Source organism: Vanessa cardui, chromosome 28 (assembly GCF_905220365.1).
Source record: "Vanessa cardui chromosome 28, ilVanCard2.1, whole genome shotgun sequence".
Classification (NCBI taxonomy): Eukaryota; Metazoa; Arthropoda; class Insecta; order Lepidoptera; family Nymphalidae; genus Vanessa; species Vanessa cardui.
This window is the reverse complement of record NC_061150.1, coordinates 866,973-894,425: the sequence shown is the minus strand read 5'-3', so window position 1 is coordinate 894,425 and position 27,453 is coordinate 866,973. Positions and strand designations below refer to the sequence as shown.

The 27,453-nt window shown below is 34.9% G+C and overlaps 2 protein-coding genes across 9 annotated transcripts in view; both read right to left on the bottom strand.

Annotated features, from left to right (window-relative positions):
* Positions 1-131: 131 nt before the first annotated feature.
* On the bottom strand, positions 132-1,336 carry LOC124541683. Its single transcript, XM_047119610.1, has 2 exons — positions 1,205-1,336; positions 132-553 (listed from the first exon to the last, which is right to left on the bottom strand). The coding sequence occupies exons 1-2, from the start codon at positions 1,235-1,237 to the stop codon at positions 143-145; spliced, it is 444 nt and encodes a 147-aa protein (XP_046975566.1). The 5' UTR covers positions 1,238-1,336; the 3' UTR covers positions 132-142.
* Positions 1,337-1,831: 495 nt separating this feature from the next.
* LOC124541461 (protein hu-li tai shao) overlaps positions 1,832-27,453 on the bottom strand; it is a 110,551-nt gene continuing 84,929 nt past the window's right edge. Inside the window, exons 8-22 of one of the 8 annotated variants that reach the window (XM_047119365.1) lie at positions 26,438-26,658; positions 25,521-25,658; positions 24,636-24,730; positions 22,988-23,108; positions 20,143-20,166; positions 18,182-18,292; positions 17,044-17,175; positions 16,455-16,614; positions 15,863-15,964; positions 14,947-15,018; positions 14,193-14,246; positions 13,094-13,240; positions 4,669-4,736; positions 4,055-4,238; positions 1,832-3,322 (exon numbers count right to left, since the gene is read on the bottom strand). In XM_047119365.1, coding sequence (XP_046975321.1) covers positions 4,098-4,238; positions 4,669-4,736; positions 13,094-13,240; positions 14,193-14,246; positions 14,947-15,018; positions 15,863-15,964; positions 16,455-16,614; positions 17,044-17,175; positions 18,182-18,292; positions 20,143-20,166; positions 22,988-23,108; positions 24,636-24,730; positions 25,521-25,658; positions 26,438-26,658 — 1,586 coding nt within the window. In that variant the 3' untranslated portion in view covers positions 1,832-3,322; positions 4,055-4,097. The remainder of the gene's footprint in view (positions 3,323-4,054; positions 4,239-4,668; positions 4,737-13,093; positions 13,241-14,192; positions 14,247-14,946; positions 15,019-15,862; positions 15,965-16,454; positions 16,615-17,043; positions 17,176-18,181; positions 18,293-20,142; positions 20,167-22,987; positions 23,109-24,635; positions 24,731-25,520; positions 25,659-26,437; positions 26,659-27,453) is intronic. The other 7 variants (XM_047119364.1, XM_047119368.1, XM_047119367.1 and 4 more) reach the window with 7 other exon arrangements.

The following is a 27,453-nucleotide window of genomic DNA, read 5'->3' as shown; positions in this document are numbered from 1 at the left end:
ATTTAAAACGGAATATGTCCACTAGAATCGTGAAAATCGTAAATAATGTCGAAATATCGAGCTCCACCAAATAAAAAAACGTGTTAAATATAACAGACATTTCACTACTAAAATAAAACAGTACAAAAATAAAAAAAAACGATCATTTATTGGACATCAAATATTGAAAACATCGCCTCAACAACAGAACGCAATCGCCGGCTATCGCGATGAGGTAATCGCTCATATCAGAGAGGACTTCACACACCCGAGTTTTGGGGTACCCCTGAATAGTTTTGAGGGCTTCCTTGAAGAATTCCACAACGGTACCGCAACAGTTGGAACAGTCCTCGCCGAGGATGTTTTTGAGGCTGTCGAAGGACTGTTCGGGGATCGGAGGCGGCCTCTTGCACGTCAGCCCCGGGTCTGTACTGCCGCACGTTTTGGATTTGACGTACCGGCACGAGGTACACGAAATTTTCTTCGCGGTTTTCGTCTCGGTAACCTCGACATTAGCATTTGATTTCTTTCTCGTTTCTTCAGTATCTTTGTGTTTTCGTGTAAACAACTGTAACTGTAAATAATACAAAGCTTGATTAATGAAGATTTGATGAAGAAGCTTGATTAAGACGTTGAACTGTTGTCTAATTAAACTACAATGTATCTCAGTATGAATACGATTGTTTAATAAATTACCTTTAAACATTTATAAGCATTATTAATAATTAAGACCCACCATCGATCTAATTTTGTTGCGGCGTTTTACTTGTTGGTGAGGCATTATACAAATCAAATCAAAATAAACTTAATTCAAGTAGGCTTTTACAAGCACTTTTGAATTGTCATTTTACAATTAAATAGCTACCACCGGTTCGGAAAGTAGATTCTACCGAGAAGAACCGGCAAGAAACTCAGTAGTTACTCTTTTTTAACATTTAAAAAATACAAAGTCATGTTAGTTAAACAAAAGTATTTAAATTAATATATCATGCTTGGAAGTCAACAGGTATTAATTCCACGCTTTTTTATCATCTATAAAATCTTGTATCGAATAATATGCTTTTTCTACCAATGTATTGTATGTCCAAGCCTCGATATGTACAAATAGGTCTTATAACGGTTTGATAAATATCAATACTTTAAAAAACTATTTAGCAAACAAATTGATCATTATTTTAATAACCGTTTAGCAATCCCTTAATACAAAATGTTATGTAGCTTTTACCTTTAATCTCCAAATTTCAGTAGCAGTCTCCATATCGAGTCATATTATATTCATTGTCTGACTATATCATTAAAATTTCACAAGCAATTTTTTCTTGACAGATCTGTTATAAAAATGTTCTGTTCCCGTCAGCAGAGTCAAAAAATAAACGTCAGATATGTCTTCTATTAAAATTTTTGACAAATGTCAATTAAAAAAAAAATCGTATGTAATAATTATATCTTATAGAACAAAAGTGAAAATGCCTCTTTTTAATGAATATACTAATAACTATTATATAATAATAACAATTAACAATAATATAAATTAAAAATTGAAAGACATATTTTCTAGAATTCTGAAAACAAAAGTCAAATTTCCCGCCAAAAATAAACCATAGCGCTTTTTTTTTAATAATTACGCTACATTGTATTAATGCATTAGGCGGTAAAATATATTCAAAATAAGAAAAAACTCAGGTTAAATGAACGGGTTAAAATAAAACACGAAAGTCCGTAATAAACTTTCAAACAGCATATATTGTAGAAATAAAAAAATACATGATACAAATAAACTCTTTTAAGCTAAAAACTTAAAACTAAACCAGGTAATCTGGCAACACTGTGGAGGTGAAAAAAAAGTCCCAAAGTTAAAACTAATAATTTATTTCATTACAAATACACAAAAAGTTGCATAGAATGCCGGTGTCATAATTTCAAAGATACAAATTACATTCTTAAAAATTATTCTTTTTTAATATAGAATGCTTGGAACAGACAAAGGTCGCAAATGCGCGGTCGTTCGAAACATTCCATTTAACGTATCAATAAAAAAAATCAACTTGTCATTTTAACAACTCTAGACATCCTCTAGGTAATGTCAAATTGATAAGGCCCTTAATAAAAAATAAAATAAAATAAAAAATAGTATTAAAAATAAAATTTCATTTAAACTGGGCCTTATATCTAAAATAAAAAAATGTGTACTTTTACCGTCCTATTAATAAAAAGAAAAATGTATTATTGAATTATTCTCTCTACAAATTTATTACCTGTGATATTTATATAGACTTTAGTTCTGTAAGAATTATTAATAAGACGGTATCGGGTGTATTCGTTGGCGGTTTGCGAGAAGGCGGATTATTCAATAATTATGGCAGACATGAGGTATGTTTGTGTAAAACGCGGGAATAATTGCGTAATGTTCCGCCGCCATATTTGAATACACCGCGTTGCGTCCCATCAATTTCGAAAGAAAATAAAAATAATAATTTAAAAAATCTACAAACGTAGGCTAGCCGATAAATTCTTAAGTTTACATCGATAGTGCTATATATTATATTTCATTTTTATTAATAATATTTACCGAACACAAAGCCGCCATGTTGTTATCTGTGCTCGTTATATTGGCGGGCTTTTCGTGTAAGCGGTTATTTTCATTTAATTATATTATAAAAGCACGAATGGCGCGGGTATTCACCCTAACATGGAAAGCATTACATGCCATTATAAAAAATACAATTATACGAATAGAATGCACCAAACACCGTACGTGTGTTTTGAGCGAAAATGTTGCCAGTTAAAAATACTATCATAAGAATTACTTGAGCACTCCATAATCTAGTATTTATTAAAAACATTAATTATTACTTTTTTTTTTAATTCATTGAATCCTAAGGAATAGTTGCCATATTTGAATAATAAGATTAATATCGTTACGAATCAATAGCAACATTTCCGTTCAAAACTCGCGTACAAGTCGGAAAAAAGGTAAAATTAAAAAAAAAAAAAAGAAAATTTTAAAAATATCAACGTGCTAAAGACGTCTGGCAAGTCGTTAGAAGAAATAGCGTTACGTTTTAAAATTTACCTTCGAATAAATAATAATTTGTCTGAATCTACTCCCTAACACTAAACGCTCAGGACTGAGCATTGGCTCAGCCGGGCGATGCTCAAGCGAGGCACTGAGCGCCATCTATCCGTGACCTGGCAACATTCAACGAGGTGGGTTACACGCGAACATTTTTTAACATATTTTTACAGAAACAATTTAAAAAGCGACAATCATTGCGTAGAATTTGGAACCCTTAAATTACAATTATTTTGAAAGCATGATGGCAGTGTTGTTTCTGAGTTTTATCTGTGAACAAGAAAAACATCATTAGACAATTTTATTTATGTTGATAATAAAACAACTACTTTTATATAGCACGACACAACTTAGATTACATCGGCAAAATTCGTAAAACCAATCACATCTGAATTAAGTACGCTATCCCAAATTATCAATATTTATTTCTCATGTGAATATGATCTTTACACAAACGTAATAACTTGCAATATCATATGACCTAATATATTATATTCGTCAATTTGACGCGTCGATTTACACGCACTGGATGTCTCGGGTTGAACTGACGCGGGAATCTATAGCGTCGAATAGCGTCGAATGGCGCGATAGGGAGCTGTTTCTATTGGTCGAGTGAATCGGCAGTCATCGGTTTTATTGAATTTGCCGATGCTACATCTAAGATGTGTCGTACTATACTTCTCTTTGTAGCAAGCAATACTGCGTAAATATATTTCTAAGTGTAACTTTTCGTGCAGCGATTAACTCTTAATAGGACAGGAAAAAAATACAAAAATTCAGTTTTTCATAGCTTAAGTATATGTTCTTGGGTCATGATTCTGACGTTGACATTTGAAAGCTAAATACCAGTAAAATAATTCTATATTTATCTAAGATATTTTTTGTGTAAATAATATAAGCAAAAGGTAGCCATTTTAAATATTGGGGAATTTGGCTAGTTAGTTTAGGAGAGTGGGATAATAGTTCCATGTGCCCGATTAAGGGTTAACGATTTTCAATTACCTAGAAACTGTTTGAATTAATGTTGAGCCTGAGTCTGTTACCTCTAGGCGGGCTGGGGCGTGCTGGACTTGTCCTTCTTCTTCTCCTTCTTCTTCTTGAGGAAGGAGGGCGTCCTGAGACCCTTCTTCTTCTTCTTATCCTTCTTGGGAGACTCCTCCGTTGATACCTCCTTGGACGGTGAGCCCTGAGAAGTATTACGAGATTCATAAATAAATAAATATTGGACAACATCACATACATTACTCTAATCCCAATGTGAGTAGCTAAAGCACTTGTGTTATGGATAAACACGCAGACCCAATACAACATAGAAAACTAATTAACTTTTTTTGTATTGTCTCAGCTGGGAAACGAATCCGGCACCTCGGAGTGGTGTACCAATGAGAACCGGTGTACACACTCCTCGACCACGGTGGTCGTCAAAAGTTATTTACATAACCTCAAATTGAATAAAAATACATAACATATAGTAAATAGTTAGTACTGAGTAGAGACCAAATCTTCTCTTGAGATTCAGTGCAAAAGTGATGGCAAATCCTAGGTGTGATAACCCTCCTAAAAAGAGCTTTATTTTTTTGAGGGTAGATTTGCATTAATCCTAAATTGTACATTACCTCTTTACTGCTGTGGGAGAAAGTGCTCTGATGGGCGTCGGAGTGGTCACCGTTGACGGTATGTTCGCCTGAAACACAAACGAAATAAATCAATATTTATATTAATCATAGACAATACAAATAAAACAATATTGTACCAAAAGCAACGACATAGAAAAAACTCTGACATTCATGTTATTAATAATTATTATTTATAATTAAGATATGGCCCAGTGGTTAGAACGCGTGCATCTTAACCGGTGATTGCGGGTTTAAACCCAGGTAAGCACACCTGATTCATGTGCTTAATTTGTCTTTATAATTCATCTCGTGCTCGGCGGTGAAGGAAAACATCGTGACGAAACCTGCATGTGTCTAATTTCATCGAAATTCTGACACATGTGCATTCCACCTACCCGCATTGGAATATGTTCCCAAACCCTCTCCTTAATGGAAGAGGAGGCCTTATCCCAGCAGTGGAAAATTTACAGGCTGTTACTTTACTTTACTTTACTTTACATTTAATTAATGGACGGAGGTACGACTCTCTAAAAGTCATCTACAAATACTTTCGGTTGTCATGGTAACACACTATCATTGACACTGGCTCATCCTTTCAATCATTAGGCTGATGAGATAGTGTACTCCACCCCTTAACTCATGAAAGTATTAAGCCATGTATACACAAGATCAGTCTACTATGTCGTAACTTTTGGATATAATTTTCAAATACACTGTCAAATTAAATAAGAAATATGATTTAATTAAATATATACAAGAAATATACAATAGTATTATACCACAACCTTATGTTAATAACATATATATAAGTATGTTGCAATTTAAAATATCTTTTTCCACACTTAGCATTCAGACAATTAATTAAGATATTTATATATTTCCAAGTCAATAATAATAGATACAAATAATTAACTTAGCAGATAGTAAACATATAGAAAAGCATATATTATTTACATACAGGGTTATTTATATATATAATAGCCAACAACAAAAACTGGACTGGATATTTGCATTTCAAACAATACTATTCCACAAAATTAACACAATTATGGATACCCTCAACGTTTCACAGCGAATGATAGGTTGTGGGGTATCCACACGTTCTGATTTTTGTGTGGGACAAGTTTCTTTAAAAGAAATTTAGTTACTGATTTTGAATTTGGACTAATATACATAAATTAACCCTGTTATAATATATTAAACATAAATAAACTGTACAATATAGCAAACAGTGCAATGCAAAGCAAACTCACCCTTAATCGTTATCAGCACAAGGCTTCTTTTCCGTAACCAACCATAAGCTGAACATGCGTGATAATATTGCAACCGAAATTGATCTTTATGCCCATAGCAATAAGACTAACATTGCCATGCCGTGGAAGCTCGTTAATATTGTAAAACATTCACCAAAGTGCTGATGCGTTTTAGACGTCAAAAAACGTAACACCTCGTTAGTGTCCCACAAGTGGGCAAATACTTCCTCTCCTTTAAAACATATGTAGAGATTTATTTCGTAGATATTAGTGTTAAAACGTCATGTTGCTTATTAATTGCGGAACACACAAATACACACAAATTGAACTTTAGTAATTTCATGACAATTTGTTATCTTTGATAAAGATTATTTACATCCAAAGCACTCTAATATTACCTCAATACGATTTTTCAGATTAAATTGAGACATCACTTTTCTCCATGTATATAACATCGGCAATAAAGTAACATGTTGGAACAAGCTCTAATTGTTTTCCATTCTGAGCATATGTCCAAAATAATATAAAAAAAAGTTATATAAATCCGGGCCCTGGACTATATTATTGTCGAATTGGTTTTGTTAAAAGATCGACAGTTTTCCAAATTTTCCAAAATCTTGGACCAGAAAATGATCAAATCACTGATTCCGACCTAAGAGATCTTAAGAAATGTTTCAAAGAACTTTTTAAATAGTAATCTTATGTTTTTTTTAAATTAATATATTTAACCTTACGTGAGCGCGATACCAACATATATACCATAACAAGCTATCCACATATAAACCATCAAAACATCTAAAATCTGTGCAGACAACTATACATTGTGACAAAAAAAAAAAATTAAAAATAGAAAGCATAACACACGTCAAAAATCAAACAAGATATTAAAAACATCGTTTAATTATTTATAATAGCAACACAAGCAAGCGTGCGAACACAAAAACATTAAATGAATTTTAATTAAAATATATTTAATCTGGCATAAGAAAATAAAATGCGACAAATATTTGACTGAATTCAAACACGCTGTATAAGATTATTATATATAACTAGTATGCTCATTTACCCCTCCAATTAAGCTTAAAGCTCGTGCTATGGGTCATTAATAGCCCAAGGTGTCAGATCGAACTTGTTACATAAGCGCTTCTAATCCCATTCGTAATTATACAGCATGTTTACAATAGACCAATGCAAATATATCTCACATTCTATTCTGTTTCAGCGAAGGCAGAATTATAATATACAGAGGACATATAACCCAACCTCCACCAACATAGCGCTATGAACATGAATATTACAAAACATACATCAAATCAGTGTTGCCATATGCAAAAAAATATTTCATGCAATATATATTTATGGCTTTTAGTAATGCTCTCTTTCCCATCAAAACTTCATAACAAATCAATTCAATTTTATTGTTAAATTTTTCCATTTGAAACCCAAAGTTTTAAGGAAAGAGCTAGCAACTCCGTTAAAATGTTAAAAACATTTATAAATATTGTTAGTTAATATGTTACAATAATATAAACCTTATTATTAATAAAACGTGAGATTACCCCGTTTTGTATGTATGTAACGAATAGTTTTGCTTACGTCATCAAACGAAGCGTAAATCAAAAGGATTAAATTGCTGATTAAGTATAGTCAACACAACTTGGTTGTAACATCGGCAATATTCGTAAAACCGATCACATCCGAAATGAGTACGCTATCCCAAATTATCAATATTTATTTCCTATGTGAATATGATCTTCACGCAAACGTAATAACTTGTAACATCATATGACCGTTGATTTACATGCACTAGCTTTCTCGGGTTGAACTGAAGCGGGAATCTATAGCGACGAATAGCGTCAAACGGCGCGATAGGGAGCTGTTTTTATTGGTTGTGTGAATCGACAGTAATCGGCTTTATTAAATTTGCCGATGCTACATCTAAGTTGTGTCGTACTATACTAATTAATTACACGCCAGTAATTACATACGTAAGCTAAACTGATCTGGGCTTTAATGAGCTAAGATTGGTTAAAAAACTTTTTACAATTAAAGGAAAAAAATATGTTAATGAACAGATAATATAAAAATTGTTAAAATAAAAAAAAAACACTTTCCAAGTATATAAAACACAACTAAGACAATACTTACAAAAAATAAAAAATACATACAAACCAACAAACGAACCATTGTACTAACCGTGTTACTACTAAAAGGCTATTTGACTGACAACATATTTGCTTGCATTTTGTATAATTTTTTTCGTATTATTATTAACTAAAATCTAAGCTCTGTGATAGTTTAAATCTAGATATAATCCTATAATACAAGGTGTGCTCGTAAGGCGGCCATGTTGTGTGTAATCTGTTCACATCCCTGTTGTACACAAGTACATCCTTTCTATCACTAACTTCTAATCTCGAATTGATTTCAGAATCACATGTATTATAACTAGAAGCCGATTCCGTTGTGAATGTTTCATTGTCTTTAGAATCAACGTAGGCTTGTTCCCGGGATACATTTAATTTATCCCTATCATCAAAATCTATAACGAGAAAGCTAGGCGTCTGATTGTCACTCAGCTTTGAAACGCACTTTGCGTAACGCCTCTCTCTTGGCAACGATTCGTCAAACGAGACCCAATACTTGATACCTCCTTTGTGAACCGTTTGCGACATCGCGATTACATTCGCCGCTCTTACGAACGGAGATCCTAATATGGCGTCATCTTTGTCGTACAGCAGACTCAGGTCATCAGCTGTGAAGGAATCTGTGTGTCTTATTGGCGATTCGTTGCACAGTTCGAAAACGTCTCGATGAGGTGATGACGATCTATAAAATTCATCAGCAACGAAAGCCGTATTCATCTGTTCTCGTTCGACTGTGTACGTTTCGTTAAACGATTTCAATTCGTTTACCAACGATCTGTCGATTAATCGATTTAATATTTCATTTGCGATTTCGATTGTCTCATCATCGATATCGGCTCTCGATTCGCTCAACTCTTTACACATATTGTAATACGTCAGAGATACTTCTTGACTGTCGTTTATGAATGCTACGTTTTGATCGTTTGTTGTATTATCGCTGTTCAAACTTAAATCGACTGTGCTTCTACAATCAAACTCTGTATCAAGACTATTCTTATCTTCAATATCTTCTACTACAGTATCGATTACATTTGTGGGATAATTTGGCTCCTGTTTTGTTTTATTATTTCCTTGTGAATATTTATCATGTTCACTATCCGAATACAGCCATTTCATTGAAGTCGTGTAAATAATATCCTCACAATCATCAACCGTTAACTTACTAGCTTCATTATCAAGACTGTTATCAGTTTCATCAGCACAAATATCATTATCAAATTCATTATTACGTTTGGATAGTTCAATATCATTTTCATGTTTTATTATCTCATCAACACTTTCACGTAAATGTTTATAACAATTATCATTAAAGTACAACCAGTCTAATGAAGTCGTATAAATAATGTCTTCAAAATCCACGACGGTAACGACTTTCTTGTTCGCCTTTTTCGTGATATTCTTCTCTTTATTGCTACATATATGGAATGCTATATTGAAAATAAAGTATATTACAGCTTCCACTACTTTACTGGACTCATTAATATCCACATCGCTCGCTTCAGTTGCTGTTGACACGCTCAAATTTACGTTTAATTCGATGCTCTTTACAATTTGTGTGATCGAAAAACTGCCTGTGTTATCATTGTCTTCACATTTAACTTCAGAAATAGATTGCAGACTATTCTGTGCATATGATTCACTTTTAACCTCAACTTCTTCAACTTTCAAGTCTATTTTATATAGAATAGTTGTAATGATATCAGCTACTGTTTCGTACTTTTCGAATTCACCGGTCGAATCGAAACTAGCTCCATTCCCACTTCCACTTAATGAACTGTAGCGATCGTTTCGAGAACATATAAATGGCGCATCAACGTCATTTACAGACTTTATTTCATGTGTTTCTGTATTTAGTTCTTTGCTCGTATCATCTGGAATAATTTCAGTATTATCAGCTGTCGCAGTTAGAATTTCAAGATTAACTGTTGAACATTCTTCTTTCTTATCAACTTTATCTTGAGTTGAATCGTCATAAGAACTCTTGGATTCTTCCAAAATCGGTTCTAGAACGTTCGTTTTGATCAAATCCTTTCTCTTCTGAGGTGATTTCGTCGGACTGACGTCTTTCTTCGTGTAATCTTCGCAGTACAGGTCTATAGGTACCGAATAGTCTCGTATATCTTTTCCTACAAGGTCTTTTACTGGACTCTCGTAATCGACTTCAGCGAAGTCCATGTCTTCTGTGAAACTGTGATATTCGCCGTCAGCTGAATCTAAAGTTATATTAAGCAGCTGATCGTTTTCATCTATAACGTTTCCATACTCAGCTCTGTAAACATTTTCTTGCTTTACGTCACAATCATTAACTTCACTGTCAAGTTTCTTTTCTGAATCATTATCATCGCTTTTTACATTCGTATCTTTCTCCGCATTATCATCAGATGGAAACGCATTACCGATTTCACCGAGATAATTATCTTCATTGAACTCTTGACTCTCAACGAATTCCGTTTGATTTGCGACCTTATACACTGGTAATACGGTTTCTTCTACTTTAACTACATTAAACTCAACTTCATCTATACATTTCTGCGATATATTATCGACGGAGAAATATACGGAACCGTATTTATTTTTAGCATCCGCTTTCGAGAAACAATTGACGATTGTACCACAAGAATTACACTTGGGGACGTGATAATGGATTGGTTCGGGATCTTTTATGTACGAATTAATGAAACCGCTATGAGATCTTGTCCTGTATAATCTACTTGCACCTCTTTTTCTCTGGCGCGGGAGAGAACGCGTGCGTAAGGGATAGTCGTATTTGCAATGATCCCACTCTATAGACGGTACAGAATAAAGACTGGAACGACTACTAACATTACCTGCATTGTACAAAACTAATTCGTTGCTTGCTACTAACTTCGAATTAAGGCTAACTTTGCACTTTGGCCGTTTGTTTGGTTCGTAACATTGTTTTACATTGGAGAAATTAGGATTTCTGGGGTATCGGTGGAGGGAGCGCTTGTACGATGACAAAGCTTCATTATTAGCTTCTATTACCTTTGTACCTGTTAGTGAAGAATCATTTAACCAACGTTAGTGATTAGGCGAATGGTTAAAATGTATAATGAGTTTTCAGACCACAATTTAAAACAGACAAATGAACGAGAATGAACTAATGAGATCCGAAACTGAACGCAATGAATCAATGAATGACACAATAACAAGCCTGATAATGGAGCTCGTGACGTCATATGACACCAACGTCTACATAAATCAACGATGGATAATGAACCTTAAATACTAAGCTATAAAGACTCAAATACCAAAGCTAGCGAAGACAAGACATTTCTATTCGGAAACAAAACGTCACATTCGATCACTCTTACGTTCAATTTATCATTCACACTTATTTATAGCTCGTATCGGCCCACTGCTGGGCATAAATATCATACGTCAATTCTTTATTCTGGAAAGTGGTCATATCACCCGGTCGTATCACCCATAGACAATGACGCTGTAAGAAATATTAACTATTCCTTACATCGTCAATGTGCCACCAACCTAAAGAAACAGGGAACTAAGATGTCATGTCCCTTGTGCCTGTAGTTACACTGGCTCACTATCCCTTCAAACCGGAACACAACAATACTGAGTACTGTTATTTGGCGGTAGAATAACTGATGAGTGGGTGGTACCTTAACCAGACGGGCTTGCACAAACCCCTACCACCAAGAAATTCTAGGAGAATTATTATGTATAGTACTATTCTTAACAAAAAAATCAGTTTTTGAAGCAAAGGACTCCAAGTCGGTGTCGCATGATTTGCAGTAGAACTGACAGTCATCCCCTAAATCATCACGATTTAATTGCAAACCAATATCGACTGTAACAACTGGCGAATAAGGCCTAGTTTTCTTTATATTAACTAATCATCTCACTTCATCCAAAACTTGTCAATTTTGGGACATATACTTTACCCCCTCCCCCCTTATTTTAAAACCTTTCACGCATCAAACAGATCATCAGTCACTCCAACTAAAACGATACATAAAGCCCTACAAAACCCCACACAGACATACAAGCACTAATTAGTACGTTTCAATAGAATTGAACGAAAAGTTAACGGGAAAAAATGATAACAAATCTTGGTAGATGTTTTCGCGCCAAAAATAACAGGAAATGTTGCCAATCACATATCAATACAACGCTAATTATACAGTAATTTAACTAACCTGAATTGATTTGAACTATATTCGAGATTTTTCTAATCTTCAATATCGATACTTTAGAAATATATTTAGAAACGATTTTAATTAGTGAATAGTATTACAAAGAAATATTATTTGTTTTCCTATTAAAGATCGAGATAATATTGTCTGTTTGTATTTTATAATTCTACAGATATTTTTATCTTTGTCGACTCATAAATTTACACTATTTACCAAAAAAAACTTTAGAAAATGAAGCATATACAACTCAAGATGAGAAAAATGCGCGGAGGTAGTACTCGTTTCAAGCTGAATAAATTTTATTAATTTAATTATATTCAATTGATATAACTTGAAAAAGAATAACTATAGTTTCTTATCGATACCTAAATAGAATTTATTGAATTATAATTCGGAACCAGTGTTACCGTTTGAAACGATTGACTTTAAAAAGCTCTTGTAAAAGAATATTTGTGTGTTATGTTGACGGTATGAGAAAGGAATGGTTTAGTGGTTTTTCTAACCGTACCAAAATCTATAGTCTATGAATTAAAAAGAAAAAAAACACGTAAATAATCAGCAACATTTCCAACGAGAAGATCACCAAAACTCTAGCAACGAATTAATATTAATTTAAAAAATTGTATAAACTAACATGACTGTACTTTTTTTTAAATGTTGAAAAACAGTAACTACCAATTTTCTTGGCGGTTCTTCTCGGTAGAATCTACTTTCCGAACCGGTGGTAGCTTCACTTAATTGTTATATGACGATTCAAAAGTGCTTGAAAAAGCCCACTTGAATAAAGTTTATTTTGATTTTTGAATTCTATTGAAACGCACCGTACAGGTTCACGGGTCACGCTCACCTCGCCTGACGTTACCCTGTACAGCTGTGTACTGGCGCACTACCACTGGACCCTGGATCGGTACCGACGACGTCCCCGACGGTACAGAGGACGTCGAGTCGAGGAATACCTCGTCATCGGATAGCAGGTTCGGATCTCGGTTCGAATCTTATCGAAACGGATTCACAGTTAAAAAACTATTACGAAAACGTCTCCGATCGAATCGGTTCTGAGCACGTATTAAATTTTGTAGTCAAAAAACTGTTAGTAATATTAGGGTCTATGCACATGATTAGGTTTTGATGCGCGTAAATTGACACTAATATAATTAAGAAGTATATTTGTTTTTACGGGGTTATCTCAGGAACTACCTTTTAAAGGTAGAAAGCTGCATTATTTCTGAAAGCCATTTCTTTCTGATACAAAAACAAAAACCGACTTTATTAACGCAACAAAAACGCGCGTTTCGAATGCGTTTACATATCACGTGCATAGACCTTACAGTTAGTAACTCTGTACAAATTGGTTATTTAAAACATCTATGTATTACTTGTTACAAATTGTTTCGAAACATGAAATGCCTTGCTGTTAAATGCGTTACACATCAACACTTACTTGCAAACTTATTAATTACAGTAATAATAATTGTAACTTAAGTTTCCTTAGGCATTTCTTGGAACAACAACTACAGCCTGTAACCTTCCCACTGCGGTTTGAACCCGCAATCATCGGTTCGTGCACGCGTTCTTACCACTGGGCCATCGATCCAGACTAATTTGTGTTCCTAATTCATGTCGCGCTCGGCGGTGACGGAAAACATCGTGAGGAAACCTGCATGTGTCTAATTTCATAGAATTACTGCCACATGTGTATTCCATCAATCCGCATTGGAACAGCGTGGTGCAATATGTTCCAAACCTTCTCCGCCAGTGGGAAATTTATAGGCTGCTATTGTTGTTACATTAATCAGTACAATAAATGCATTTTTAACCGAGCAATTTCAGAGTCAATAGTGCAGGTTCGAATCCTGTACAAGCACAAAATAAATTTGCAAGTAAGTAACCAAAATGTCATAAACAAGATGCAAGTCTGTCCGATCGTTACACGATACCCAACTAACCTCTGGTCCTGTCGGCGTGCTCTCGCTCCATGGCCAAGAAATCCGTCGTGTCAACTACGGGATACAAACGAACATGCTCAAGCAAGGGTCACTACTCATACCGAACAGGTAGGATACTTGACTAATTCAAAAAAACAAAACAAAACAAAAAAAAAATTTTTTTTTGACAACCCTGCAAAATAGGGTTGCCACGAAAGCAAAATTTGTTAATTTTCAAGATAGAAAAAGTAATTAGTCAAATAGCTTTATGTTATGATCTAAATGGAGAATATAATTTCCAAACGCTCGCAAACATTATGTATATGAGGATTTCGAAATAATCATACTACGGCTTATACAGCTACTATAAATAGGTCGGCTAAACTTTTTATATATATGATTATATATCTCATTTTATTTGGTGATTATAGTAATTTTTTTTTTAAATCTTGTAATCGGTCAATTCAAAATTCTTTGGTGTTTTGGTATTTTATTTTTCTTTTCTTTTTTGTATTCATATATTATGTAACAAATATGTACAATTACAGTGTCTTAATTAATAGAGCAATATCGCCTTATTGGCGGGCGTTAATAACTGCACCACAGTTTTTTTTAGTATTGTCGTTCATATAAGTTTAGCCGGCTTATATAACAAGCTGGGTATCATAGCCGTGATTTAGTTATGGAGATATCTAGTCATGCGAAATTGACTAAAATGGGACAAAATGCTCGGATATATAATTTTTTTTTTAATGGTAACACTTTTAAATCTCACCATCACTGAGAACGACCTCCGGTTGGCTGCGGACTGGCACTTGCTTTGTCTCTATCCGGAGCACGCGTTGTTCTGGAAATGTTTCATTATAAACGTTACAGCATTTATTCAATTCAATATATAATAATATTATTCGGGACCATTTTCGTGATGAAATCAGTGACAGTTATGTGTAAATAGTTTGGTATAGTTATAAGTAACATATTATATAAATACATATAACTCAAAACTGACTGAACTGCGCTGAAATTTTGCGTGATTAAGATGTTATGACGAAGGCATCCGCTAATAAAGGATTTTGATTGAACAGATTTTTGTGATTGAATTAAAATTAAAGATTAGAGCTACTGCCTACTATGATCCTTTATTTTATCCCCCAATATATGTATAAAATATTCCAAAAAAGGACATAAGCTACTTTTTTCCCCTAAAACATGACAACGGACATTGTAAAACGCGATAAAAGTTCTTTTATATCATTTAGATGTTTGTAAGTGATCACTTACATTCCGACCAAGCGGTTAATACAGTTCAATGTAGTTCTGTAATATGACGTTTCAAAAGCCTACTTGAATAAATATTTGAATGATTTGATTGGTCGTCGAATGAGTATCACACCAATGTGTGCGTATGGTTGTGCGTGTGTGTGTGTGTGCGTGTGCGTATGTGTGTGCGTGTGCGTATGTGCGTGCGCGTGTGTGCGTGTGCGTATGTGTGTGCGTGTGCGTATGTGTGTGCGTTTGCGTAAGTGTGTGCGCGTGTGTGCGTGTGCGTATGTGTGTGCGTGTGCGTATGTGTGTGCGTGTGCGTATGTGTGTGCGCGTGTGTGCGTGTGCGTGTTTGTATGCGTGTGCGTGTGTGTGTGCGTGTGCGTGTTTGTATGCGTGTGCGTGTGTGTGTGTGCGTGTGCGCTCACCGTCGCGCGAGTCGTCCTCGGTGTCGGAGGGCGCGGTGTTGGTGTTGGGCGACGTCACCTGCGCCGCGCTCACGGCCTCCGACTCCGACATGTCCGTGTCGTCTGCGGCACCACGGGTACAGACGTTAGCAAACAGCTTTAATACTATTATATTATAACATACATAGATATTTTAAATATTTTTGTTTAACGCGCTGTAATATCGAATTGGGATACCGTCCTGTAATGATAGATATACAGTTTGGCATTATAAACAAATAAATCTTAACATCAACAACGTTCTTCTTCACTGCTTCATTATTCAAATTTAGTATCAGTATAACATATATTATACGTCAGCGAACGAGCATATGAACTGATGATAAGTGATAACCACAGCTTATAGACAATGGTAAAAAGAAATTAACTATTCCTTTCATCGCCAATGCGTCACCAACCTTAGTAACTAACTGATGTTACGTCCCTTGTGCCTCTAGTTACAATTAACCGCCCTTCAAACCGAAACACAACAATACCAAGTGCTGTTGTTTTAAAATTAACTTAAAAACGATTGGTCCTTCGAGCCGGATTTTCATATTAAACCGGAACTAACAGTCGTGTCTCTGCTTCCGCTCGACGGTGCGCTTGTACTCGTCGATCTCGTTGTCGGTCACGTGGTCGAAGGGATTCCTCGCGTAGGGCGCGCTGTACACGGCCGCGTTGTGCTGGTAGCCGCGCTGGATTATGCCCTTCGAGGCCGCACCCATCAGCACCTGGATTCACGGGGTAACAGTGTTTATGTGGAATAACGCATTAGTAGTAATAGCATTTGCCAAAGACTACTTGTCATTTTTTGTCATATATATCTTTTAGGAGACAAAAGTATTTATTATTATGAAAGTATGTAAAATCATACTATAAACTTATATATCTATTTCACTCATGAAATTCGCTCAACGTTAAATCAATTACTCTTTTAAATAAAATAAACTTAACAAATATTAATTTTTCTTTTTTTGCTGTCCTTACTCTTAGCCATCATACACACTAAGACATATTGTAAGAAAGATCATCACTCACACATACAAATGCAAGCCCATTACAATTTTATGTTTTTGCTGCAGGTTTCGTTATAAACATGTCATGTAAGTAATAGGAATTACTATTATTATTATATTTAATAAGGTAGAAGATTCACTCACCACGTGATCGCCAGTGTGCGTGTTAGCCGCGTCCTCCCCTACGAGCTTGGAGGCCTCGTCCCACGTGACGCCCTCCAGGATATGCGACTGGGGGCCCGCGCTGATTTTGTCGGCGCGGCGGTTGTCTTTAATCTGATTTTATTTCAAAAAACGACATAATAAAATTGAATATGACCAGGTATTATTTGGTAAGCAATGAGCTACATTAAACATATACAAAATCAACATACATATATATCAACGAAGGTATATCTCTCTAATTAATACAGTAACAAGAATCATAATTATTTATTATTATAATGTAGTCTATGAAAAATACTAAACCAATACACATAAAACTCGTACTAGTAAACGCAGCGCGTTTCGGAATATGTAGTATATAATATAAGTAGATACGTTTCGAAATTGTAACTGGAAGCTTAGGTATTATTGTAGTACAATAGCATGTACACACTATGAGCTTTATAACGAATAAAGATGTTTTGCCGATGATGTCCATATCACCACGGAATTTGGGGTGAAGGAAAACATCCTGAAACATAGGGCCATTGGACCAGTGTGGTGGAAGAGCTCCAAAGCTTGTAGCTAAGGTGATAGCTCCACTTAATTGTAAAATGACGATTCAAGAGTGCTTTAAAAAGCCTACTTGAATAAAGTTTATTTTGATTTTGATCAAACAAAGTCGCTTCCCATCTGTACGCTCAGATCTTTTAAAACACGTAGCCGATTTTTATGCGGTTCTCATTAATACACAGAGTGTTTCAAGAGGAAAATTTCCATCTATAATACATGTATATAATAGTAGAAAAAAGCCGAGAAGAAGACTCAGAAGTGAGACATTTGCCAACATTTTTCACTCTTAATATAACAAGAAAAAATAACAGGTAGAAGTGATTTTCATACCTCTAGGCTCAAACGATATTGTCCTTCAACCAACACGAAATTATTTATTCAAAAAAAAAACAATTTAAATTCGAGCTTAATTCGAACCCTTAGGTATCAGATATCGTCTCATTAGTAACTTAAAAGGTAGTCAGTAAATATGTTAGAAATATATTAAATAATAATTATGATTTTTGTTACACGACCCCCCCCCCCCCAACACTCCTACAAGCGATAGAACAACAAAACAACTAACCTGCTGTTGCAATTTCTTGAATTCCTTAGGATTCGTGTTCTTGGGCACAAACTGTAGCGTGTCTATTTTGACGGGCGTGCTCGAATGAGCCGGCGAGCCATCTTGTACCCACTGACGCACGTCACAGAGTCGATTATCCAACAATAGCACGTTTGCAACGCCGCGGAGATCACCGTGTAGGGAAAAGAAATATAACAATTAGTAAAATGTTGCCAGTTAAAAAAAACGAGGATAATTATTTAAGGGGTTAGTAATTCAGGTTGCAGTGAAATTATGAAGTGCAAAAAGCAAAACAATTCAACCTGGTAAGCTCGAGAATGTACAGTATAGCTTTATTTTATTTTTTTTAATAATTATACCCATGCAAAGCTTAAAGGCATTGACAGATGGACTTTAGTCATTCATTAAAAAAAAAGACAATCACAATTAAATAAAAATCATACCAAAGAGTTGCTAGGATAAAAAAATAAACAGTGCAAGGATGGGATTACATGGCAACACCTTTACTAATTTATTTTTCTTAACCCTACACTGTACAAACTCGATTGTAAATACGGATAAAATGTAAACTTTTATCCTGGACCAGGGTAATTATGAAATGCTCTTGAATTAGAAGCGTTTAATTGCTGTGTCGATAATGTTAATGTTCATAAAATAAATAGATAAAAAAAAACACCCTGTAAATAAAGAAAAGTTATGATCGGATGTACGTGAGTTGGGTAGTTGATTTATTTTATGATGCATTTAAAAAAAATGTATTTAAAATTATTATATGTTAAGCTTCGAACCTAAATATAATATAAGATTATATAATATATATTTTCAAATACACAAGTATAACATTATAAACATATTTACAGATCGTACAGTTAGCAAAAAAAATCACTCGATTTTTCAGTACGGTTAGTATAACAAGGTCGAGCATTTGGATGTGTATTATACATTTGTGAATTTTGTCATATTATCGTGATATTTTGGCATATATGACTTATTCATGTGTTGATGACGCGTTTGAAAGACACGAATTTCTAACAAAAATGTATATTTTTCGACAGTCAATCACAAGGTACGCTATGAAATACGCTTATATGCTGAACAAATATGTTTAAATTTGAATTATCGACAATTTCTTGACAAGACAAAAACTATATCTTACGACATACTAACTAAAACTCTATAGCCCGGTGTATATATGTAGTCATTTACCATCATAACGATCGGAGCGGTACAGAAATTGATTAGCTACAACGCCATCTAGCGTCGGTAAAAAAAACCCTGCACCTTGAAATAACATAATCGTTCATGATGCAATTATATAAACATAAATAAGTCTCTTTTTGAACATAGGCGGACTTGGTGGTAGGTGGTCACCACTTCCCAGACTTTGATTGTTTCGTCCCTTGTCACCATTCAAACACGAAAAACAACGCTATCATATATTCTTGCTTCAAGTTATAATGTGTAATCTACTTTCCGAACTGTATTTAGCTTCACATAATACAGTTGTTAAATGACGATTCAAAAGTGCTCGAAAACAGAGTCGGATTTAACGGTCCAGAGGCCCCAAACAGTGGAGGCCCTAATAATTATATTATGAATTAATACGATTCAGTAAGCTATGATTTATTTACTTTTATCGGTAACATTTAAAATATTAAGTAGTAACATTATTACAATTTGACTATATCTTTTATTAAGTCAATGAAAACTGATGAGGCCCCCGCACATGTGGAGGCCCCAGGGCAGTTGCACCGGTCCTCCCCTAAATACGGCCCTATTAGTAAGAGCCTACTTGGATACTGTATATTTTAATTTTTTACGCATAACTTAAGCCCTATTTCATATACATATATATTTAAATGAAAATAAATCAAATACCCATAGGAAGTAAGCGTATAGTTGAAACCCATTATCCCGACGTGATAGAGAGAAATTAATATATAATATATCATGAGGTTTACCTCTTCATTGTTAGCGTCGACCCACTGAAAAACATTATCGAATTAGTCACGTCATAACACACACACAGCGTTAGACACACACACACAATTCAACAGCATTTCATATGTGTGATATATATAAATAAAGAAATTCGTTATATTTAATAAAATCTTTAATATGATTCTAGATATATATATTTTATAAGCGATATATTATTATGAAAGCGAATTCCTTTTTTTTTGTTTGGGATTTTTTTTTTCGACTTTTGTCTTTGTTTTCAATTGTAGTATGGCAACACTGAAATACTATTTGACCTGCAATGACCGTTTCATTAACGGCAGTCAACTGTCACACAATCAATTCAAATATTACATTGATGGCTAATGAGGAAATAATTTAAATTGTGCGTTTTTTTAATGACCTTTATAAAAAAGTTATTTTTCCGATTTTTTAATTTGACGCTGTTTATTATAAATAAATCCTACTAATATTATAAATGGAAAAGTTCGTGAGGATGTATGAATGTTTGTTACTTTTTCACGAAAAAACTACTGAACGGATTTGGATGAAATCTTACAGAAATATAGGTTATAAATCAGAATAACACAAAGGCTACAATTTATAATGATTTTATGTAATTTGATCATAATATAATGATACATATCAAGTACCAAGCTGTAGCCAAGCTGGGGCGTGTAACAAGTTTTAAATATCAAACACAATTTTAAATTTCTATCACGCTAATATGAAAGCATCCTTAGTTATATATGAATGTTGCCATTGCAAAAAAAATCCCAAACACTAAACTTTAAATACACACAGTAGAATAATTATTAAAAAAAAAAACTATTAATGACGTCACTAAACTTATGACTAACACATCATTCAAGTAATAAAAAAAAAACGTATTTAAATGTATAAAAATTTTGCGCGTTCACTAAAGACACTACATTCAATAATCCCATAAAATTTAAAAGGAATGTGTTTTTCTTCATAATCTCATTACATATGGCCTATGCTCTATTCCAATCATAACAGGAAAAAAGTTAAATAAACAACATTTGACGGCAAACTAATGACGTCATCGAGAGCTTGATTAGTCTGTGGTATTCTCTATGGATTTACCAAAAAAATTACGATTTGAAGGTAGAGGAAACTGTTATCGGAATTTTGCAAGTAAAATTAAAGTTTAAAAAAGTAGTTAAGATTACAGTGTTGTATTATAAATACAGATATATTAATCGTAAACTCTTACTAGTGCACAATACACCTGAGTTATTAACAAATCGCATGTAATACTTGAATCTAAGTTTTATTTACCTTTTTTCCCACTTGCATTGGAATAGACTTTATACGTTAACATTTATAATATACGAAAGAGTTCTACAAGGGCTATGTTTATTGGAACGATGTTCTTCACGCGGCTTTATGACATTTTTATAACATCCTTCCCCCCCCCCTTTCTCCTCCGTCCTCCTTAGCATTATCTCCGTCTCTTTCTGTTTCATACGACTTTATATGATATCTATAAGAGCTGTCTAATATAAACAATGTCATAAGGGTTACAAAATGACTTACCAATAAATAGGTCTTTAATAACTACTGGCCATATAGTTTTTTGTTCTTTTTTCGTTTGTGTGTCAAACGAGTTTACTTCTATTCTAGAATAGTCTCGAAAAAGTCAGTACGACAATAAAATCCTTTGACATCGTTACATTTTGTTTGCTTTTCCACATTCATCTATCAATATCAAACTTATTTTTGATATTGTTACTATTGAAACAATACAAATTCTTGCCATAATCTTACGTCGTCCATTTATTTATAATCTGTTATTAAACACATAATATATAGCGCAAGTAACTTCGTTCCAACTCGATATCCCAAAACACCTTTTGTTTTTTTTTTTTTTTAGATTTTCATATTTTTTTCTTACATAATAATATAATTGCCGATTATAGGCGAATAATATTCTTATCATACTAAAATTAATATGAAATATATCCACGCTGTGATATCGTACAAATAAACGATTTCCAACCTATATATATAGTTCAAGATATATTGTACCAAAATACAAAGCAATACAATTTAAATATAGCTAACAATTTCATATACACATTTAAATAGAAAAAAAAATCGATCTGCGAGTATTTTTCACACTCTATACATATAAATGAAAAAAGACATTGGTACAATATTAATAATCATAATAAATACAGCTGATTATTATTAGTCTACCTGCCTAAGATCTGAGTATGTTGACAAATCATTTGAGAAACTATTTTTAATCAAGAAAATCGCCATTAATTCGACTACAATTAACATATTGAGCCTAAATGGTATTCAGACGACTGTAAGCACTAATGAATTTAATTAGGCAATATTCAAATAGCTAATATCAATCTACGTAAAAGCCTCAAGTCTATATCAGAAAAAAATAGCTTAATTTTTAATTATAAACAAACATTTGGTATTAAATAAAACAGCCAGCCAAACATCCAACGCTCGTGTTAGTCCAATAAATAAAAAAAAAAATTACATCTTTGGACTGGAAGCTATATATCTTTTTAAATTCATTGTATAATATATATTATCTGTTCTTATAATTAGACACAGATAACAAATCGATAAACCCAATTTCATGATTAAACATAATAAAGAGAAAGATAGAAGATCCGTCCTCTACTAAACTCTTCATCTCAAAATAATAATAAAAAAAAGTTAATATTAAAAAAAAAATAAGAAAATCGAATTTCCTTCCTGGCCCCTAAAAAGATCTACCGACCCCCGAAATTCTCCGACCAACCCCCTCAGAACGCCAGCCCTCAGGCCTTACTCCGCCTCAACCCTGAGATATTCTACCTTGGTTATCTTCTTGGGATCGCTGGTGCCGGTCTCGAGTACCTCCACCTTCTGGTACACGTTGGGGGAATTCAGCCAGCGGGTACGCTCGCCTGCCTTGCCGGTGCCCTTCTTCCACAGCCTGGAGACGATTAATTTCATTAATCATTATCATTCGAGACCGAGTCGAGATGGCCCAGTGGTTAGAACGCGTGCATCTTAACCGATGATTGCGGGTTCAAACCCAGGCAAGCACCGCTGATTCATGTGCTTAATTTGTCTTATAATTCATCTCGTGCTCAGCGGTGAAGGAAAACATCGTGAGGAAACCTGCATGTGACAAATTTCATAGAAATTCTGCCATATGTGTATTCCACCAACCCGCATTGGAACAGCGTGGTGGAATATGTTCCAAACCTTCTCCTTAAAAGTGAGAGGAGGCCTTTAGCCCAGCAGTGGAAATTTACAGGCTGTTGTTGTTGTTGTATTATCATTACACAGTATAAAACCATGTCGAGTGGTGTGTACACCGGTTTTCATGGGTACGCCACTCTGTGGTCCCGGGTTCGATTCCCGGCCGAGTCGATGTAGATTACCATTAGTTTTCTATGTTGTCTCGGGTCTGGGTGTTTGTGACGTCGTTACGTTTAATTTCCATAACACAAGTGCTTCAGCAACTTACATTGGGATCGGAGTAATGTATGTGATGTTGTCTCATATTTATTTATTATTTATTATTAAGTCTCTTACCGCTGTCTGTCCCTATGTATGCTGAGATCTTTAAATTTACACAACGGATTTTGATGCAGTTTTTTTTTTAATATAAAGAATGATTCGAGAGAAAAGTTTATATGTATAATACATGCACAATAAATAGGAAATGACTGAAAAACTGTAAACATTGTAAGACATTCTGCAGTGTGTTTAGTATCATATTGCAACGGTGCGAAGCCAGGGCGGGTCGCTAGTTATATTAATAAGAGAAAGACTACGCAGATTCTATAATTGATAAGTGCTCTCCGCCCATATTCCCTGTTCAATAGACTACATTATCCGGGATTTCATTTAACGACTTAAAAGTAAGCGAAGTAAGCAAGTATTCATACAAATACTGGTGATTTATGGTATTGGTTGGCGAACGAGCACACGGGCCACCTGATGGTAAGTGGTCACCATCACCCATAGACAATGACGCTGTAAGAAATATTAACTATTCCTTACATCGTCAATGCGCCTTATGAAAGATATTATAAATTCCTTACAACACCAATGCATGGCCAATCTTTCTTTACTAAGATGTTATATGCCTTGTACCTGTAGTTACACTCACTCACCACCCAAACGTAATCATGACAATCATGAATATTATTCGGCGGTAGAATTTGTGATAAGTGGGATACCTATCTCGAAATACTTATACAAAGCTCTACCACCAAGTGAAAAGGTCTGAAATTAGAGGCGATGAAAGACTCGGCCATCGTTGGTCACAGCACACGACCTAGCAGCTAGTAAATAGAGAAAACTTTATGGCCCCATATTATTGTGGGGTCTTATAAGACTGGCCTTGCCTCACCACTGTGTGAACTATCATCATCAATCTGATGTTATTTTATAGTCTAAGAGTTTGTATATGATTCGGTTAATGTCATGATATTAATATCATTATTACCCTTGTTTGTAGAGTTCCTCCTCCTCGAGCAGGTAGCCGAGCGAGGACACGGCCGGCGGTACTTCGACGTCGTTCTTGGGTCGCGGTATGTCGTTCTGTGAATTATAACAATTTGTAATTAAATGAAGCGTATATGGACTATTCATTTATTATGTAAAACTATATAATTTGCTGGTTTTTCACAAGACGAAGAGGGGAGCCCCCCCCCCCAATACCAACAATTATGAGAAAAAATAAGAATAGGCCAAACCAGGAGGGGTTATAATGAATGAAAACACATTTGGTTTATACTCCTTCCTACTCTTGTAAGAAAACTTAGACATGGTCGAAATGAACAAAACTTATATAAAAGATTAATGAGATTTACATCATGTAATATTTTAATACTTATTCGACCATTGAAAAGGGGTAAATTTTCTTTTATTTTTCTTGGAGGTTCACCAACAAAAAATATTAGGTAAGTATAGTGCAACACAACTTAGATGTAGCATCGGCAAATTCAATAAAACCGATTACTGCCGATTCACACAACCAGTAGAAACAGCTCCGTATCGCGCCACTCGACGCTATTCGTCGCTATAGATTCTCGCGTCAGTTCGACCCGAGACAGCGAGTGCATGTAAATCGAAGAATATATTAGGTCATATGATATTAGACGCTATTACGTTAGTGTAAAGATCATATTCGCATGAGAAATAAATATTGATAATTTGGGATAGCGTACTCAATTCGGATGTGATCGGTTTTACGAATTTTGCCGATGCTACATCTAAGTTGTGTCGTACTATACCCAAATATAACATGTAAAAGTTACATCGATTTGTGATGGATTTAACCCTATAAGACTATTTGTGGGATGAGAGGTTTTTCTCTTAGAGGACTTACTTTGATGAGAGGATGGCGGTAGATGTAGCCGGTGCGGAATCCGGCGTTGTCCAGCATCCGCATCAGCGCCTCGAACTCCTCGCCGCCCACGCGCCACTTGGCGGCGTCCGAGGGAGGCTTGCGAGATGACTCGTACATCTAGAGGAAAGAAGAGAATAAGTACTACACAGCACAGCGACATCAGCCTACTGCTGGAAATAGGCCTAACCCAGAGGGCGCCACGTTGCTCGGTGAGTCTCTTGCCGGTTCTTCTCGGTAGAATCTACTTTCCGAACCGGTGGTAGCTTCACTTAATTGTTAAATGACTATTCAAAAGTACTTGTAAAAGCCTGCTTGAATAAAGTTTATTTTGATTTTTTTTTTGGTCCTCTGCCCTCATCCAGCTTCTACCGGCGATCTTACGAAGTCATCGGACCAGCAGTTCGGAGGTCGCCCTACACTACGATTACTTAATAAGTAATAAGTTGAATAGTATCTTAATCTTTAAGCGATATCTTCCAGATCGATGTAAAGCAAGACTAGTAATGAAGTTAGAAGTCTTTTTGGTCATATCTAAGAGAGCTTACTTCCAGCTTACTTAAATAACTTGCATACATATATTTTTTGTTTTTTATGCTATAGGTTTGCGGACGAGCATATGGGCGACCTGATGGTAAGTGATCATAACCACCCGCAAACAATGGCGCTGTTAGAAACCTTAACAATACTTTACATCGCCAATGCGCAATCAACCTTGACAACTAAGATGTTATGTCCCTTGTGCCTGTAGTTACACTGGCTCACTCACCCTTCAAACCGGAACACAACAACACTAAATACTGTTGTTTGCCAGTAGCATATCAAATGACTGGGTGGTATCTACCCAGACGTTCTTGCCCAAAGTATTCCATTGGTTAACGTTCTATCATCCAACTGACCTGTCTCCTTGTCTCATCATCCAACAGAGTCAGCTCGTCCAGCGGCAGTGAAGCCAGACGGAGTTGAACCTCGCAGGCAGCGTTCAGGTTCTTGGCCTGGAAGAAGGCCTCCTCGAGGGTCGCACCGCAACAGAGGGCCCCGCTACCGCTCAGCATCAGCACCTTCGCGTGGGGCCCGAGGGCCCGGACGAGTTTATCGCGTTCCTCGTTGTCGAGGGTACCTAAAACGAACAATTTTTTAATTACAATGGTTTATAATATATGTAACCTCAACCTCTAATCAATCATGAGGTCATTTTTGATTCACAAAAAGGTCAACTAAAATGTAAACATTATAAAAAAATTATTATTAAAAAAACAAAATACCCGACTGCACACTAAAAAAAGAGTAAAACAAGCCCCACAATAATATTGATCAATCAAATGCTAAAAACTAATTATGTAATACCGTTTAAACAATACCTATATTAAAATACACTACAATATGTGTTCGTAATCGATAGTTAAATAAACAGAAACTTATTTTGAATACAAATTTACTGAATATAATTTATAAATGTTGATGGAAAGCATCGCAGGCATCGGGGGACCAACAGAGGCTTATTTATAGTCATTTCGGTTGTGCACCATTTAGCAGAATTTTCGTTGGTGGCGGTCAAGGTGGTCCCCGCCTGCGATGCTTTCCATCAACATTTATAAATTATATTCAGTAAATTTGTATTCAAAATAAGTTTCTGTTTATTTAACTATCGATTACGAACACATATTGTAGTGTATTTTAATATAGGTATTGTTTAAACGGTATTACATAATTAGTTTTTAGCATTTGATTGATCAATATTATTGTGGGGCTTGTTTTACTCTTTTTTTAGTGTGCAGTCGGGTATTTTGTTTTTTTAATAATAATTTTTTTATTTATAACTTTTTAGCTGTTTTTATTTAACGAAAATGTTGTAGATGTAGAAGACTATGTATATGTAAGTACCATTTTAAATTATTTCGACGACATTTGGCTT